This window comes from Dendrobates tinctorius, unplaced genomic scaffold (assembly GCF_039654945.1).
Source record: "Dendrobates tinctorius isolate UK_male_01 unplaced genomic scaffold, ASM3965494v1 ptg000241l, whole genome shotgun sequence".
Taxonomy (NCBI): Eukaryota; Metazoa; Chordata; class Amphibia; order Anura; family Dendrobatidae; genus Dendrobates; species Dendrobates tinctorius.
The window spans coordinates 26,192,326-26,206,764 of record NW_027361908.1 but is presented as its reverse complement, the minus strand read 5'-3'; the positions used below and the strand labels follow the sequence as shown (position 1 = coordinate 26,206,764).

At 47.4% G+C, this 14,439-nt stretch overlaps 1 protein-coding gene across 3 annotated transcripts in view; it reads left to right on the top strand.

Moving 5' to 3' along the window:
• Positions 1 to 14,439, top strand: part of CEP290 (centrosomal protein 290) — a 378,885-nt gene that overhangs the window by 340,820 nt on the left and 23,626 nt on the right. For all 3 annotated transcript variants that reach the window (XM_073557000.1, XM_073556998.1, XM_073556999.1), the window contains 2 exons: positions 1,735 to 1,857; positions 4,817 to 4,989. In XM_073557000.1, the coding sequence (XP_073413101.1) occupies positions 1,735 to 1,857; positions 4,817 to 4,989 (296 nt within the window). The remainder of the gene's footprint in view (positions 1 to 1,734; positions 1,858 to 4,816; positions 4,990 to 14,439) is intronic.

The window sequence follows — 14,439 nt, the reverse complement described above, 5'->3', positions numbered from 1 at the left end:
CGACCGCAGACTATTCCATCAAAGTCTGCATTTCAAAACGTCACTACTTCCATTCCGAGCCCTGACGTGTGCCCAAACAATGGTTCCACCCCACATATGGGGTACCAGCGTACTCAGGACAAACCGGACAACAACCTTTGGGGTCCAATTTCTCCTGTTACCCTTGTGAAAATAAATTGTGAGCTAAAAAAAAATCATTTTTTTGAGGAAAAAAAAAGGATTTTTTATTTTCATGGCTCTGCGTTATAATCTTCTGTGAAGCACTTGGAGGTTCAAGGTGCTCACCACACATCTAGGCAAGTTCCTTATGGGGTCTAGTTTCCAAAATGGGGTCACTTGTGGGGGGTTTCCACAGTTTAGGTACATCAGGGGCTCTGCAAATGTAACATGATGCCCGCAGACCATTCCATCAAAGTCAGCATTTCAAAATGTCACTACTTCCCTTCCGAGCCCTGACGTGTGCTCATACAGTGGTCATCCCCCAATTATGGGGTATCAGCGTACTCAGGACAAACTGAACAACTTTTGGGGTCCAATTTATCCTGTTACCGTTGTGAAAAAAAAAATTGCGGGCTAAAAATCTTTTTTTTAACCCTTATTACTTCCTAACAAAAAAAAATGTGTTTCCAAAATTGTGCTGATGTAAAAGTAGACATGTGGGAAATGTTATTTAGTAACTATTTTGTGTCACAAATTGCGAAATTTTCAAAATTTTAGCCACATTTCTTAATTTTTGCATTTATTTGTGAAAAAATATCGACCTAAATTTACCACTAACATGAAGCCCAATATGTCACGAAAAAACAATCTCAGAATCGCTAGGATGCGTTGAAGCGTTCCAGAGTTATTACCTCATAAAGGGACACTGGTCAGAATTGCAAAAAATGGCCAGGTCATGAAGGGGTTAAGGTCAAAATAGGCTGGGTCATGCAGGGGTTAAGGGTATGTGCATGCAATGTTTTTTTTCAGGTAGTTTCCCCTGAAAAAGTACTTAAACAAACCTAAGAAAAGAATGAACACATACTCAGCAATGTTCTATCCTTTGTAACTTCTGTTAACCTGCTTCAGGCTTTGAAAACCTATTAAGTGGCTGAAAGAAGTGCTTCTGGCGGCTTCCGCATGAAGTCACCACCATCTTATATATGAAAAATAAAAAATCCAGCATGACGTCAGATAGGGTCCATCTCTGGCATTTTCCTGAAGCGTCTGGAAATGTAGTATTAGATGACGGCCATTCATATGCACGACTGTCCTGGTAATATGTGGGGGCTGTGGTAAGAGTGCTGGCGTTAATCTAGTCTGGCTCAGTGGGAGAGGTCACACACTAGAGCCCCGATATACATCTGTATCCTTATTGGGGATATAGAAATACTCTTCCTGCCCAGATAATAGTATCTGTCACATAGACTTAGCCATTTACATATGGCCTGGGCCACGCAATGATAATATTGTTCTCCTTCCATGTAATCTCTCTCTCCCTTTAAATTTCATCCTTCGATGGATCCGTCAAAAAACAGTCCGGCGGCACACATTGATGTCCGGACACAGGCGGATCCGTTTTCCGTCATTTTGGCGGATTTCAACTGATGTGTGAAACAGGCCTTAGGAACATTCCCTGTGAAGTAAAGCTCTGCATTCTTCTCGTGTCTCTTCTGTTCAGAGCTCCACTAATACAAGTCTGCGTGTTGTAGAAGATCAGTACTTCAGACTCATTTTTCTTTATTGCCCACCTAGTCAGAACTTGAAAAGCTGCAGCTGCATGTGGGCGGACAGCTAAGTATGAGATATGAAGCAAAGACAAAAGGCCTGGAGAAAGTAATTGCTGAAAATGAGAGACTTCGGAAAGAACTCAAGTCGGTAAGAAAAGAATCTCCATGATCGGCATCACTTTAGAGCCATAGCCATCATATATGATTAAACCAATCAGACAATGTGCAGCGTCACCATTGTTTTCCAGGATCCCATGACGGCTGACTCTGCCGGTGCTGATTGGGAGTAATTGCGGGATTATTCTATTCTTCCACACTTTACCTGATTTCTTTCTCAGATATTTCAACTCCCGGAGAACATTTTAATCTATAACCTCCCTTTTTTACGGATGTAATTGTTTCTTTCTATGTTTCTTGCTATCTGTACAAAAATGGTGTTGTTTTATTGTATGCCAAAATCGTTTTTTTCCTTTGGTGCCGACTTGATGGAGGAGAACATAACATTAGGAGAGAAGAAGAAAGTTTCTTCATTACTTTACTCTCGTTACTAATCACCATAAAGTTACATCTTTTCCTATTATTCTTTTTCACTTTGTAGAGCGTATTCTTTTTCTTTTTATCAGTATGATGTTTGTTTTGTCTTCTTTCATATGAAGCTCTACTGTACTGATGATATGACAAAGGTTGACAGCCACTCTCCTGGGCAATGACTGGGATCAAAGGAGGCTCTGGTCCTGGCTGTATAACCTTGAACTTGCTGCCGGGCACTTAATGTATTAGCATTTATAAAGGCACAATATTATTCCAGTGTACTACTTGGCTGAGCATCTGATGTCACTGTTATTGCAGGCACCATACAGAATTTACATGTATGGCCAACTTTAATGTGTAAGTTCACCTTCACAGTATTATGTGTACATAAGTCGTCTGAGCTGCAGAAAGAGCAGTGACAAAAAATGCTGCAAATTGGCCACACATTTGAAAGATTGGATAATCTGCTACATATATGCCTGTGTGCGTGCACATATATATGTAAAGTGGTAACCTGACTCCTCTTGCTTCCGCCTCGGGTGGTGAGTGGGGCTGTGATGTCACCAGTACATATCTGCCAGCTTATGAGCGCAAGTGGCAGGTATCATACAATCATAGATTGTTAGAGTTGGAAGCGTCATTGTTTCCAATCCCCCGCTCAATGCAGCGAAAGATTCACTAACCCATCTCAGACAGCTGTCTGTCCAGCCTCTGTTTGAAGACTTCCATTGAAGGAGAACTCACCACCTCTCGTGGCAACCTGTTCCACTCATTGATCACCCTCACTCTCAAAAAGCCTTTTCTAATATCTAATCTGTGTCTCCTCCCATTCAGTTTCATTCTATTGATTCTCGTGTTTCCATGTGCAAATAGGAATAAAGATAATCCCTCTACAATGTGACAGCCCTTCATATATTTGTAGACAGCTATTAAGTCTCCTCTTAGCCTTATTTTTTTCCAGCTAACATTCCCAGATCCTTTAACCTTTCCTTGTAGAACACAGTTTACATGACCCTATCTTACTGTAATACGACCAGTGCAGGATGCCTGCCACTTATTAATTCAAGCTGGCAGATATCTGTAGAAATGTCGCCACCGGCCCCGCTCACCACTCGGTGCCGGATTGAGCAGGCCTACTCTAGTCCTGAGAATGGGAGGTTTGAGGAGACTCAGAAGCTTGAAATGATGAGGAGGAAAGGTGTGTGTCTGTGTGAGATTGTCTGTAGTATGCAGTTTGCTGTATGACCGCGATCACACAACAGGAGAATGTGAATATTTGAAGCATGTTTCCTTAAAAAGAATGCCGAGAACGCTTTATAAAAAAAGTAATAATAAAATGCACCACTAGCTAAGATTGGAGTCTTTAGGCTGCTCTGCATAATTACCCTCTTGGTAAAGGCAAGAAATGTAGTCGCCAAATAAAAAGACCCCCATCTCTGGAGCTGTATGGTGAATTTAAAAAAAATACTGAGGAGAGCAGAGAGAATAAAATAAGAGTGACAACTGGCCACTTCTGACCTGATGACAGGTCTTCTTTAAATTGAACCTGTGTATGCTGAAAATGGTATCTAGTCTGCAGGCAGGATGTTATAGAGCAGGACGAGCTGATCTGATTGCTATACATTTGTGGGGGAAAGTTTTCAGTAACTTAATTTTATTCATTGAAATCCCTGAATTTGAGTACAGTGGGCGGTCGTATTCAGTGGTTGACATTCTTCCATGTCTGACTGTGCATGCAGAGAGAGCCATCAATCACGGAGTAGGACTAAGAAACATACAAACACCAGAGACCTAAATGAAGACATTTACAAGTTATACTAAATCTTTTCCACCAAGCCCCTATATTGCCTTCTCCTTTTCTATACCATGCTGTCCGCAGATCCGACTGCATACACAGGTTCCCTGTAAATCTTGCGCCTACTCTACAGGTCCTGCTTTAATCATAATATACTTTTTTTCTAATTATTTCTTTAAAGAAGTTGCCACTAATTTTTTTGTGAATGGTCCATTTTTAGGATAGTCCAGCAATAGCTGATCGGCGTGGGTGTAACACCCGACACTATTTGAATAAGGGGTGGATCTGCAGTACCCGGCCGCGGCCACTATAGATACAATGGAGCTGCAGTGTTCAGGTAGCGTCCCAGAACATCTGACTGGCACCTGTAACAGCTGTCGCACCCCCACCAATCAGATATTAAGAAGTGGCAACCAGTTGTCTGCTCTAAAGGCCAATATAAGGGAGGAATGCTTGGATTTTAATTTTTAATGCTGATGGTTAATAAATATTGAAAAAAAAAAAAAAAGAACAGCTTAAAATGAAGTGTTAAAAAAAACTTTATGAATCTTCACCTAATAAATTCCCTCTAAAGGGAGTTTCTCCAATATGATAACTATTGCTCCATGGAAGCAAAAGAAAATCTTCAGCAGTGAGTGATCTTATTGTCTTGCCCCTATTTGTGACCAGTTCTCGTTCTAATGAGGTGCATCTCATGGGTCACTGTGGTCCTAGCCTTGGAGGACGCAAATTGTAAGCTCTTCTTTTTACAGGTTGTTTTATTGTTGCTTTTTACATGCAGGAAACTGAAACTTCAGAAAAATTGAGAATTTCAAAACGGAACTTGGAGGTTGTCAACGAAAAACTGTCAGCAAACTTAGAAGAAACCCAAAATAAACTGAGTTTCGCTGAAAGCAGAGGACCACAACTGGAAGGAGCAGACGGCAAAGCCTGGAAGTCTGTAGTTGTAAGCAAGTAAGTGTAGTTGTCTTCTCAATCTTTGTCTAAAATTTTCTTTTCACATGAAGATCCTACTGTATTAAGAGAATCCTCTAACAATAAAGGGATTTTGCAGAAGGAGGACTGTAATAATGAAATGGTCGCAGGGCTTGGCTACGCATTGTGATGCCTTTTAAACAGAAAAATTACAGTAACTTCTATGGTCTGATATTGATGGCAAATCTTAAGCCTAAGCCATGACAATGGTGGTGCCAAAAAACTTTAAAGGGCTTATCTAGCCTTTAAAAAGTGATGGCTTATGTATGGAATAAGCCATGAATATAAGATCTCTGAGGGTGAACTATTAGCACCCTTCCCAGTTAGCAGTTTGAAGTGTTATTCCAAACCCTGTCTTATGAGGAAAGGTTGCAGGATTTGGGAATGTTTAGTTTGCAAAAGAGAAGACTGAGAGGAGACTTAATAGCTGTCTACAAATATCTAAAGGGCTGTCACATTGTAGAAGGATCAACTTTATTCTCATTTGCACAAGGAAAGACTAGAAGCAATGGGATGAAGCTGAATGGGAGGAGACACAGATTAGATATTAGAAAAAACTTTTTGACAGTTAGAGTGATCAATGAGTGGAACAGGCTGCCACGAGAAGTGGTGAGTTCTCCTTCAATGGAAGTCTTCAAACAGAGGCTGGACAGACATCTAACTGGGATGATTTAGCGAATCCTGCTTTGAGCAGGGGGTTGGACCAGATGGCCCAGGAGGTCCCTTCCAACTCTACGATTCTATGATTCTATTCCATTGAATCAAATAGACAAGACAGCAATATATTGAACAGCTGCTATAAAAATACAGGTACAACCTATCTTAGAGCTGATATAAACATCGAAGCCTCTTCAATAGCGGAGGTTCCAGAAGCTGGATCTCACCCATCTGACATCAATGATTTAAGCCCCCTTCACACATAGCGAGATCGCTAAATTTTCACCGATTTTGTGACGCAACAGCGATATCACTAGCGAATTCACTACATGTGACACTTACCTCCGACCCGGCTCCCCGCTGGCTATCGCTGATCGCGCGAAATCGTCCTGGTCCATTTCTCGTCGTCTGCTTCCTGCAGGCGCCGACTAGCGACTCCATGGACGCGGGAGGAATTCGTCAGCAGAGCTGCCGTCTGACAGGTAAGTAGCAACCGCTGCTGCATCGCTGGTGATATCTGCCTGTTTGGCAGCTCACTAGCGACCATTTAGCGATGCACCAGCGATCCTGACCAGGTCATAGTGTTGTCAGGATCGCTGTTGCATCGCTAAATGTAACGGGACCTTAAGAATAAGCCATCAATTTTTAAAAGACTGGTTGTAAGTAAACCATGATAATGCTGATTATGCAATGACATCTACAAATTTCGATTATGCTTTGTGTTTAAAATCCCCTCCACTATTAACATCTGCTTGCTGTCAGTGAATGTAACCTTTCCTGTTCACAGCCAAAGGCCTACACAGGTTGTAGGAAAGACCATACGCACAAGATAGTGGGCTGTTGATTACTATATACCTACACACATGCATTCACGGCCAGACTTGTTTGTTTCAGAGGATGAAAGAGTTGGGGGGGGGGGGGAGAGACTTCTCCGTGGCAGAAACCTCTTCCATAAGAAAAAAAATCAGGCTTTATTGACATCCAACATGCTCAAGCTGTAGCTTCACAGACATATTAGAGCAGCAAAGCTGAACATGACCTCTCACAATGGTCTGTTGGTACTGATGTGTCCAGTATCAACAATCCTAGGCAGTGTTGGAAGCTTGCTGTAGCATATCATTAAAGGTAAAGTGGATCAGAGTGGCATGCAGTCGAAATTGATCCCCTTTAATCCATGCTATCAGCAGGTTTTTGCTATTTAATCTGAGTGCAGATGATGTGGGAGCTGAGACACTCATTACAGTGTTATTATTAGGTTGTTTGCTACAGTTTCAAAGCAATCCATGTTTTATTAGCAGGAGATTATTAGAGGACTAGGTGTTATCTGCAAGCAAATCAGGCTAATCTGTGTAACCGTACCGCCATCACTGATTTGCAGCTTGTTGATAATGCACAGTGTACACAGACAGTTGTCTGTCAGGGATGGGGACAAGATTGTACACAGCCCTGAAGTCTTAGCTCTACTACATCTACAGTAGACAAAACAGGGATTCTATCAAAATGACACCAGTAAGTGAGACATTACTGGAATCAGGGTCTCTGGCTCTACATTATGTTATCAGATTCCATAGCAAAAACCTGCTGCTAAATTCTCTTTAAATTGTAGCATGCATTATGGGAGTGTACAAGTATATTTTCTCTCTCACCCATGACTGCATCACGGAGAGAGAGGATCAACCCTTCAAGGACTGGAAGCCTACAGAATAAAAGGGCGGTACCTCTCCCTTGCATAAGTTGGTCTCCTGTCTTCAGTGGGGGAACCATTCAATGGGCTTACCTGAAGAATAGAAGATGGACGTTAGTTTTCCAGGCCTGGCCAGGTTAATTCAAGCAGTGGGGTTGCCTCTGCCTCGACTGGTGGAGGATCATGAAGTGCCACTGCTGGGCCCATGGGTGAGCTGAAGGAGCACAGCTGCAGTGCCACATTCGGTGGCTTGCTGACTTCCCCACGTCCCTCTTTGAGCTTGCTCAGGGATGCGCTTCCTTATGACGCAGGCACCAGGATCAGATGACCGGAAATAATTTCTGCCGATCGAGCCAGAGGACGTGAAGAGGGACATGCTGTGGGCTGGTTCCGCTTTTAAAAAGCGTTTAGAACGCCAGGAAAGCGTTCTGTGTATCTCCAGTGGTCCCAGGCATAATGGAAGAATCTAAGGAGGCAGAATAGCAGCAGCAACATGAAGATTCCCAAATGACTTCACGGCATTGTGAGCGTGGCCGTGGCCGTTCTTTTAGAAGAAGTAGCAGGTCCACTCAACAAAGCAGAGGCTCCAGCAAGGTGGACTAATCTCCGACTTCCAGAGGAGATCTATCTGCTGATATGATCCTTCCTCTAAGGGTACTGTCACACTTAGCGATGTACCAGAGATCCCGACCAGCGATATGACGCTGTAAGGATCGCTGGTACATCGCTAAGTGGTCGCTAGTGAGCTGCCACACAGGCAGATCTCACTAGCGACATCGCTGGGGACCGGGGTCGCTACTTACCTGTCACACCAGGCGATCCTGTGTACTCCCGTCCGGCTCCACGCGTCGCTCGTTGTCACAGCAGGAAGCGCCGCAGGAAGCTGACGACGAGAAACAGTCCTGGACGTTCTCGCGCGATCAGCGATAACCAGCGGGGGAGCGGTCGGAGGTAAGTATCAGACACAGCGATATCGCTAGCAATATCGCTATAACGTCACAAGTTATAGCAATATTGCTAGCGATATCTCTTAGTGTGACAGTACCTTAAATCCAGTACCCCTGGTTGCTTCTGAGTGGTATGTGATCTAGAGGTCACCTTTCTTCTCATTTTTTTTAGCGAAGAAAGTGTGTAGCGAAGGCCAAGCAAAGGGATTGTGCTATCTGTGGGGAAGAAGTGCCAGTCATACATTGGACTAATGTTGTGTGTGGAAACCCCTAACTTCGCCTCCGAATTAAGATCGATAATTAGAACGGAGGTTAAAAATTCCATTACATCCATGATGCAGAGGGAGGGTAGTAGGAATAAAAAAAATTAAAAAAAAAAATCTAGGAAGTTTTGCCCAAAGTCTGATAATTCAGAGGATGAAGGTAAAAAAAAGGGACATGGCTTCATTTACTTCAACTTCGTCATCAGATAAGGACATGGGAGGGCGCCACTGCTTTCCAATGGGAGAGCCAGATAAACTTGTTAGGCTATTAGATCCACAAAGGGAGTTGTAAATCCAAGACTGGAAAGGTCTGTGCTAGACATAATGTTCAAGGTTGTAGAGCAAAGAAAGCGTCGGTTCTTTACCCTGAATGAGAAAATCCAGTTATTAATCAAAAGAGAACGGAAAAAAAAAAACAGAGAAAAAATCCCTCTCTCCCATCTTTCAAAAGGAAGTATCCTTTTGATGATTCATCCTCATCATCCCTAATCCTCACCTCTTTTGAAGTCCACTCAGTCCGCATCTACTCATCCTCCAACCTCCAAGTGGCCATCATATACTGACGTCCGGGCCTGACCACTGCCTTTATTAACCAAATCTCTACCTGGCTTCTTCACTTTCTTTCCACTGACGTCCCCACTATCATCATGGGTGACTTCAACATCCCCACTGATACCCTTTAGTCAACAGCCTCCAAACTACTGTCCCTTTTCTTCATCTTTTGGACTTGCTCAGTGGTGTGCCTCAGCCAAACACACAGACGGACACAGATCTCTATCTAACTTCACCACCTCCCCTCTCCCTCTATCCGACCACCATCTATTCACTTTCTCATCCCTGTCCTCCTCACCTGTCACCCATGTCCAGCAACATGCGCACCCCCGCAGAAACCTCGCACACCTAGACCCCCACACCCTCTCTGACTCTATTCTACCCCTGACATCCATATCCTCACTTCACGACACACAGTGCCACTGCTTTCTACCATGCCACTCTCACATCTGCTATTGATGCAGTAGCCCCTCTTGTTCATGGCAGAGTGCGACATATCAACAGACAATCCTGGCACAATAACACCACTAAAAAGCTCTGGCAAGTGTCCAGGGTTGCAGAGCGGTGTTGGAAGAAAACAAATTCGCAAGATGACTGTCACGCTCACGCCTTGGCTGAATGGCGTGAGCCGGGGGGGGGGGGGGGTTGTGCCACAAACCAGGCTACCCTGGAAGGGGTGTGACTACGACAGCTACCTCGGTCTTCACTGGAGCCTCAGATGGTGAGGTTAGGCTTGTGCGTCAGGTAGCTGTCGGGTGCCACTCCAGGGTGGTGTCTGGCTGTGGCTGCTGATCCCACTCGGGGACAAGTCACTTGGACAGGTGTGACTAACAGGCAGGCTGAGACACTGGGCAAGCAGGCACGGCTTGGAGACACTGGGCAAGCGGGCACGGCTTGGAGACACTGGGCAAGCGGGCACGGCTTGGAGACACTGGGCAAGCGGGCACGGCTTGGAGACACTGGGCAAGCGGGCACGGCTTGGAGACACTGGGAAAGCGGGCACGGCTTGGAGACACTGGGCAAGCGGGCACGGCTTGGAGACACTGGGAAAGCGGGCACGGCTTGGAGACACTGGGCAGGGGGGCACGGCTTGGAGACACAGGGCAAGCAGGAGTGGTATATGAGAGAACAGGTTTGGACCTGTTCACACAGGAGGTGCAGGTAGGTGGAGCCACAGGAGTGTGGAGTAGGCTGGGCTCCAAGGGAGCCAGGCAGGCAGAGCGGCTAGGGAGCCGAGCAGGCAGAGCTGCAAGAGTGCAGAGCCTCAGATAGGAAGGACACAAGGAAAGACACAGCAGAGAAGGAACCACAGACAAGGAGACTGACAGATAGAGGTAAGACTGAGTTCAGACAGAGACACAGGGACAAAGACACAAGGACCAGGATATTCTGCCTCCTGGCAGGCGGACAGAGAAGTACTAGGCAAGGTACCAAGACACAGGAATACGCAATAAGAGCCTTCAGAGAAGGCAAGACATAGGACAGGGCCTGGCTAGCTCAGCAGCAAGATACTAACTGAGATTAGACATTGCACAGGCAATGTTTCAGTGGGTGTGGCGGAACTAAATAGTCAAGGGCTCTAGGTGATTGGTCAGGGACAGATTAGAGCGGTGCACCCTGACTGCATAAGAACCAGAGAGTTCTGGCGCCGCCCCCCTGTACACACATAGCCAGGAAACATACAGGAGAGCAGAGGCACAGAGCACAGGACTGGCAACAGACAGAATTCACAGCATGACCCGGAGCAGTGAGTAAGTTGATGTGCGGGGGATGGGAGGCCATGCAATGACTCCAGCAGGGTTGTTACAGTACCCCCCCCTTTACGGCCCCTCTTCCTCAAGCCTGCCAGAATGACCTGAAGAAGGAGTATGGGACAGTCCACAGTCCAGGTTGACACGACATCCTTCAGGTAGGGTGGAGTATGTGTGCCGTCAGGAATCCCAGATTGCCCGGTTTCTTGGTGCCCAAGGGAGTCAGTTTCCAACACAGAGGGTACAATGACTTCCTCCAGATTGGCAAAAAGCGGGGCCCTGGCAGCTTCAGACTTCGCACCTACATCAGCCGGCCAGCTAGAAACTGAAGACACCTGCACAGAGTCCATATTTAGCCCCTTATCCAAAGAAAATTGGATCTCCTCCAGGTGAATGAACAACAGAGATATGTAGGCCACAGTTCCCACCTCTGCATCCACCTGCCATATGGAAGCTGGAGGCATACATACAAGGAGCCATTTCAACCTGTTACTCAGAAAAAACTGGGCCCCCTTTTTCAGGTTAGAGGATGAGTAATGCTCCATCTTGGGACCTTCACTCACTGGCCATAGAGGAGCCGAGGGCATCCACTCAGGATCCATCTTCAGCCCTTTATCCTGGGGAAGACAATCAGGAGGCAGGGATGCTCTAGGGAGCAGATCACTGGCATCATTGCTGGAGATGTGTGACGAGGAGACCTCCGCTTCGCCCTCTTCGGAGGCGTCATCACCCCTAGACTCGACGACCAGCAGACTGGATAAAGACAACGACTTGGCTGACTGAATCTGACGCAAGGGAACCAGTCACCTCTTGTCACTTGGTTGTCTCAGGCGCGGTACCTTGCTGGGTCTCCAAACATAAATGGGCACCAGAATCTCTGGTTCAGAATGACCCATGGGCATACCAGACAGCCAATGGAAGACGAACTTCTTCGTATACAAAGCTCCTACCTGGAGCTGTAGTTGTCCTTGCAGGACTAGACTGTTCTCAAAGAGGGCTCGGCCACCTTTAGACGATGCCCATGTCGGGTTCTGGAGCTGAAGATTTGAGATCACACACCGACTCTGTATGGCTGGTGGCTCGAACACTCCAAAGCTCCCAGAAGGCAACGAAACAGTCATAGGCTTTAATGGAGAGGGAGGACTCTCGCCAGGGGCAGCCTCTCCTACTGGCCCAGAGTTCTGGAGTACAGGCTTCACAGGGCAGAGGCCAGATTCCAGCTGCAACTTTGCCCGCTTCTTCTTTTTAGACCCCTTGGATCTTGCACGGGAGGCCGCATCGGCAGACTGTGGAACAAGTGATGGCTGGACGGTCATAGGTGGTTGAGACGTTTCACCCACAGGTTCCTCTTGTCTGGTCTGTCTCTGGAAGCTTGGAGGGGAAGACTTTCCAGGAGCAGCTGGACGAGGCATGTCAAACACTTTACAGAAGGCCACCAGGAAGGCCCCCAGGCTCATGACGACAGGGTCCCTTGCTTCCCAAAGGGGACAGATCCACATCAAGGCATCACCAGCTAGGTAGGACATGATGTATCCCACCTTGACCCGGTCAGAGGGGAAACAAGCTGCATTCTGCAGGATGTAGTGCAGGCACTTTTTCAGGAACCCTTGGCACTCTTTAGGGTCCCCATAGAACCTAGGCGGGTCTGCTGGGTCGTGCTCTTCATAGGCCAGGAGCTGATTGTAGAGGGCATTGGAGACGATGATTGGTTCAGACATCTCCACAATCGGAACCACGCAGGACGGAACAAATTCCTCTGGTTGCTCATACTGGCAGGACACAAGTTCATGATGCTCTGCGAGCGGAAGGAAATGGGACTCAGCGGGGACCATGGCCTGTGCAAACTGTCACGCTCACGCCTTGGCTGAATGGCGTGAGCCGGGGGGTTGTGGCCCCACTGAGCCACAACCCAGGCTACCCTGGAAGGGGCGTGACTACGACAGCTACCTCTGTCTTCACTAGAGCCTCTGTGGTGAGGTCAGGCTTGTGCGGCAGGTAGCTGTCGGGTGCCACGCCAGGGTGCTGTCTGGCTGTGGCTGCTGATCCCACTCAGGGACAAGTCACTTGGACAGGTGTGACTAACAGGCAGGCTGAGACACTGGGCAAGCGGGCACGGCTTGGAGACACTGGGCAGGCGGGCACGGCTTGGAGACACTGGGCAGGCGGGCACGGCTTGGAGACACTGGGCAGGCGGGCACCGCTTGGAGACACTGGGCAGGCGGGCACCGCTTGGAGACACTGGGCAGGCGGGCACCGCTTGGAGACACTGGGCAGGCGGGCACCGCTTGGAGACACTGGGCAGGCGGGCACCGCTTGGAGACACTGGACAGGCGGGCACAGCTTGGAGACACAGGGCAAGCAGGAGTGGTATATGAGAGAACAGGTTTGGACCTGTTCACACAGGAGGTGCAGGTAGGCAGAGCCGCCGGAGTGCGGAGTAGGCAGAGCCGCCGGAGTGCGGAGTAGGCAGAGCCGCCGGAGTGCGGAGTAGGCAGGGAGCCGAGCAGACAGAGCGGCTAGGGAGCCGAGCAGTCAGAGCACTAGTGAGCCGAGCAGGCAGAGCGGCTAGGGAGCCGAGCAGGCAGAGCTGCAAGAGTGCAGAGCCTCAGATAGGAAGGACACAAGGAAAGACACAGCAGAGAAGGAACCACAGACAAGGAGACTGACAGACAGAGACACAGGGACAAGGACCAGGATATTCTGCCTCCTGGCAGGCGGACAGAGAAGTACTAGGCAAGGTACCAAGACACAGGAATACGCAATAAGAGCCTTCAGAGAAGGCAAGACATAGGACAGGGCCTGGCTAGCTCAGCAGCAAGATACTAACTGAGAATAGACATTGCACAGGCAATGTTTCAGTGGGTGTGGTGGAACTAAATAGTCAAGGGCTCTAGGTGATTGGTCAGGGACAGATTAGACCGGTGCACCCTGACTGCATAAGAACCAGAGAGTTCTGGCGCCGCCCCCCTATACACACATAGCCAAGAAACATACAGGAGAGCAGAGGCACAGAGCACAGGACTGGCAACAGACAGAATTCACAGCATGACCCGGAGCAGTGAGTAAGTTGATGTGCGGGGGATGGGAGGCCATGCATTGACGCCAGCAGGGTTGTTACAACGACTTCACTGCATTCAAACAGGCAACACTCGCTTGCAAATCTGCCCTCACCTCTACAAAACAGGCCTACTTCACAACCCTCTTATCTTCCCTATCCTACAACTCCAAACAGTTATTCAAAACGTTTAACTGCCCCCTCCAACCTCCCTCATCTCTGCTGAGGACTTTGCCACACACTTCAAAATTAAGATCGACCAAACAAGGCAAGTCTTCATTGTTCCATCACCAGAACCCCTTTGTATACCAGACCAATGCCCAAAACCCATAACCTCCCTCTCCAACATCACTGAAGGGGAGCTTAATTGTCTCCTCTCCAAATCGCACCTCACCACTTGTGCACTCGACCCCATCCCACCTCCTCCTCAATCTCATCACCACTCTTATCCCATCCCTAACCCACCTTTTCAACCTATCACTAACTTCTGGTACCTACCCTTCTGCTTTCAAACATGCCA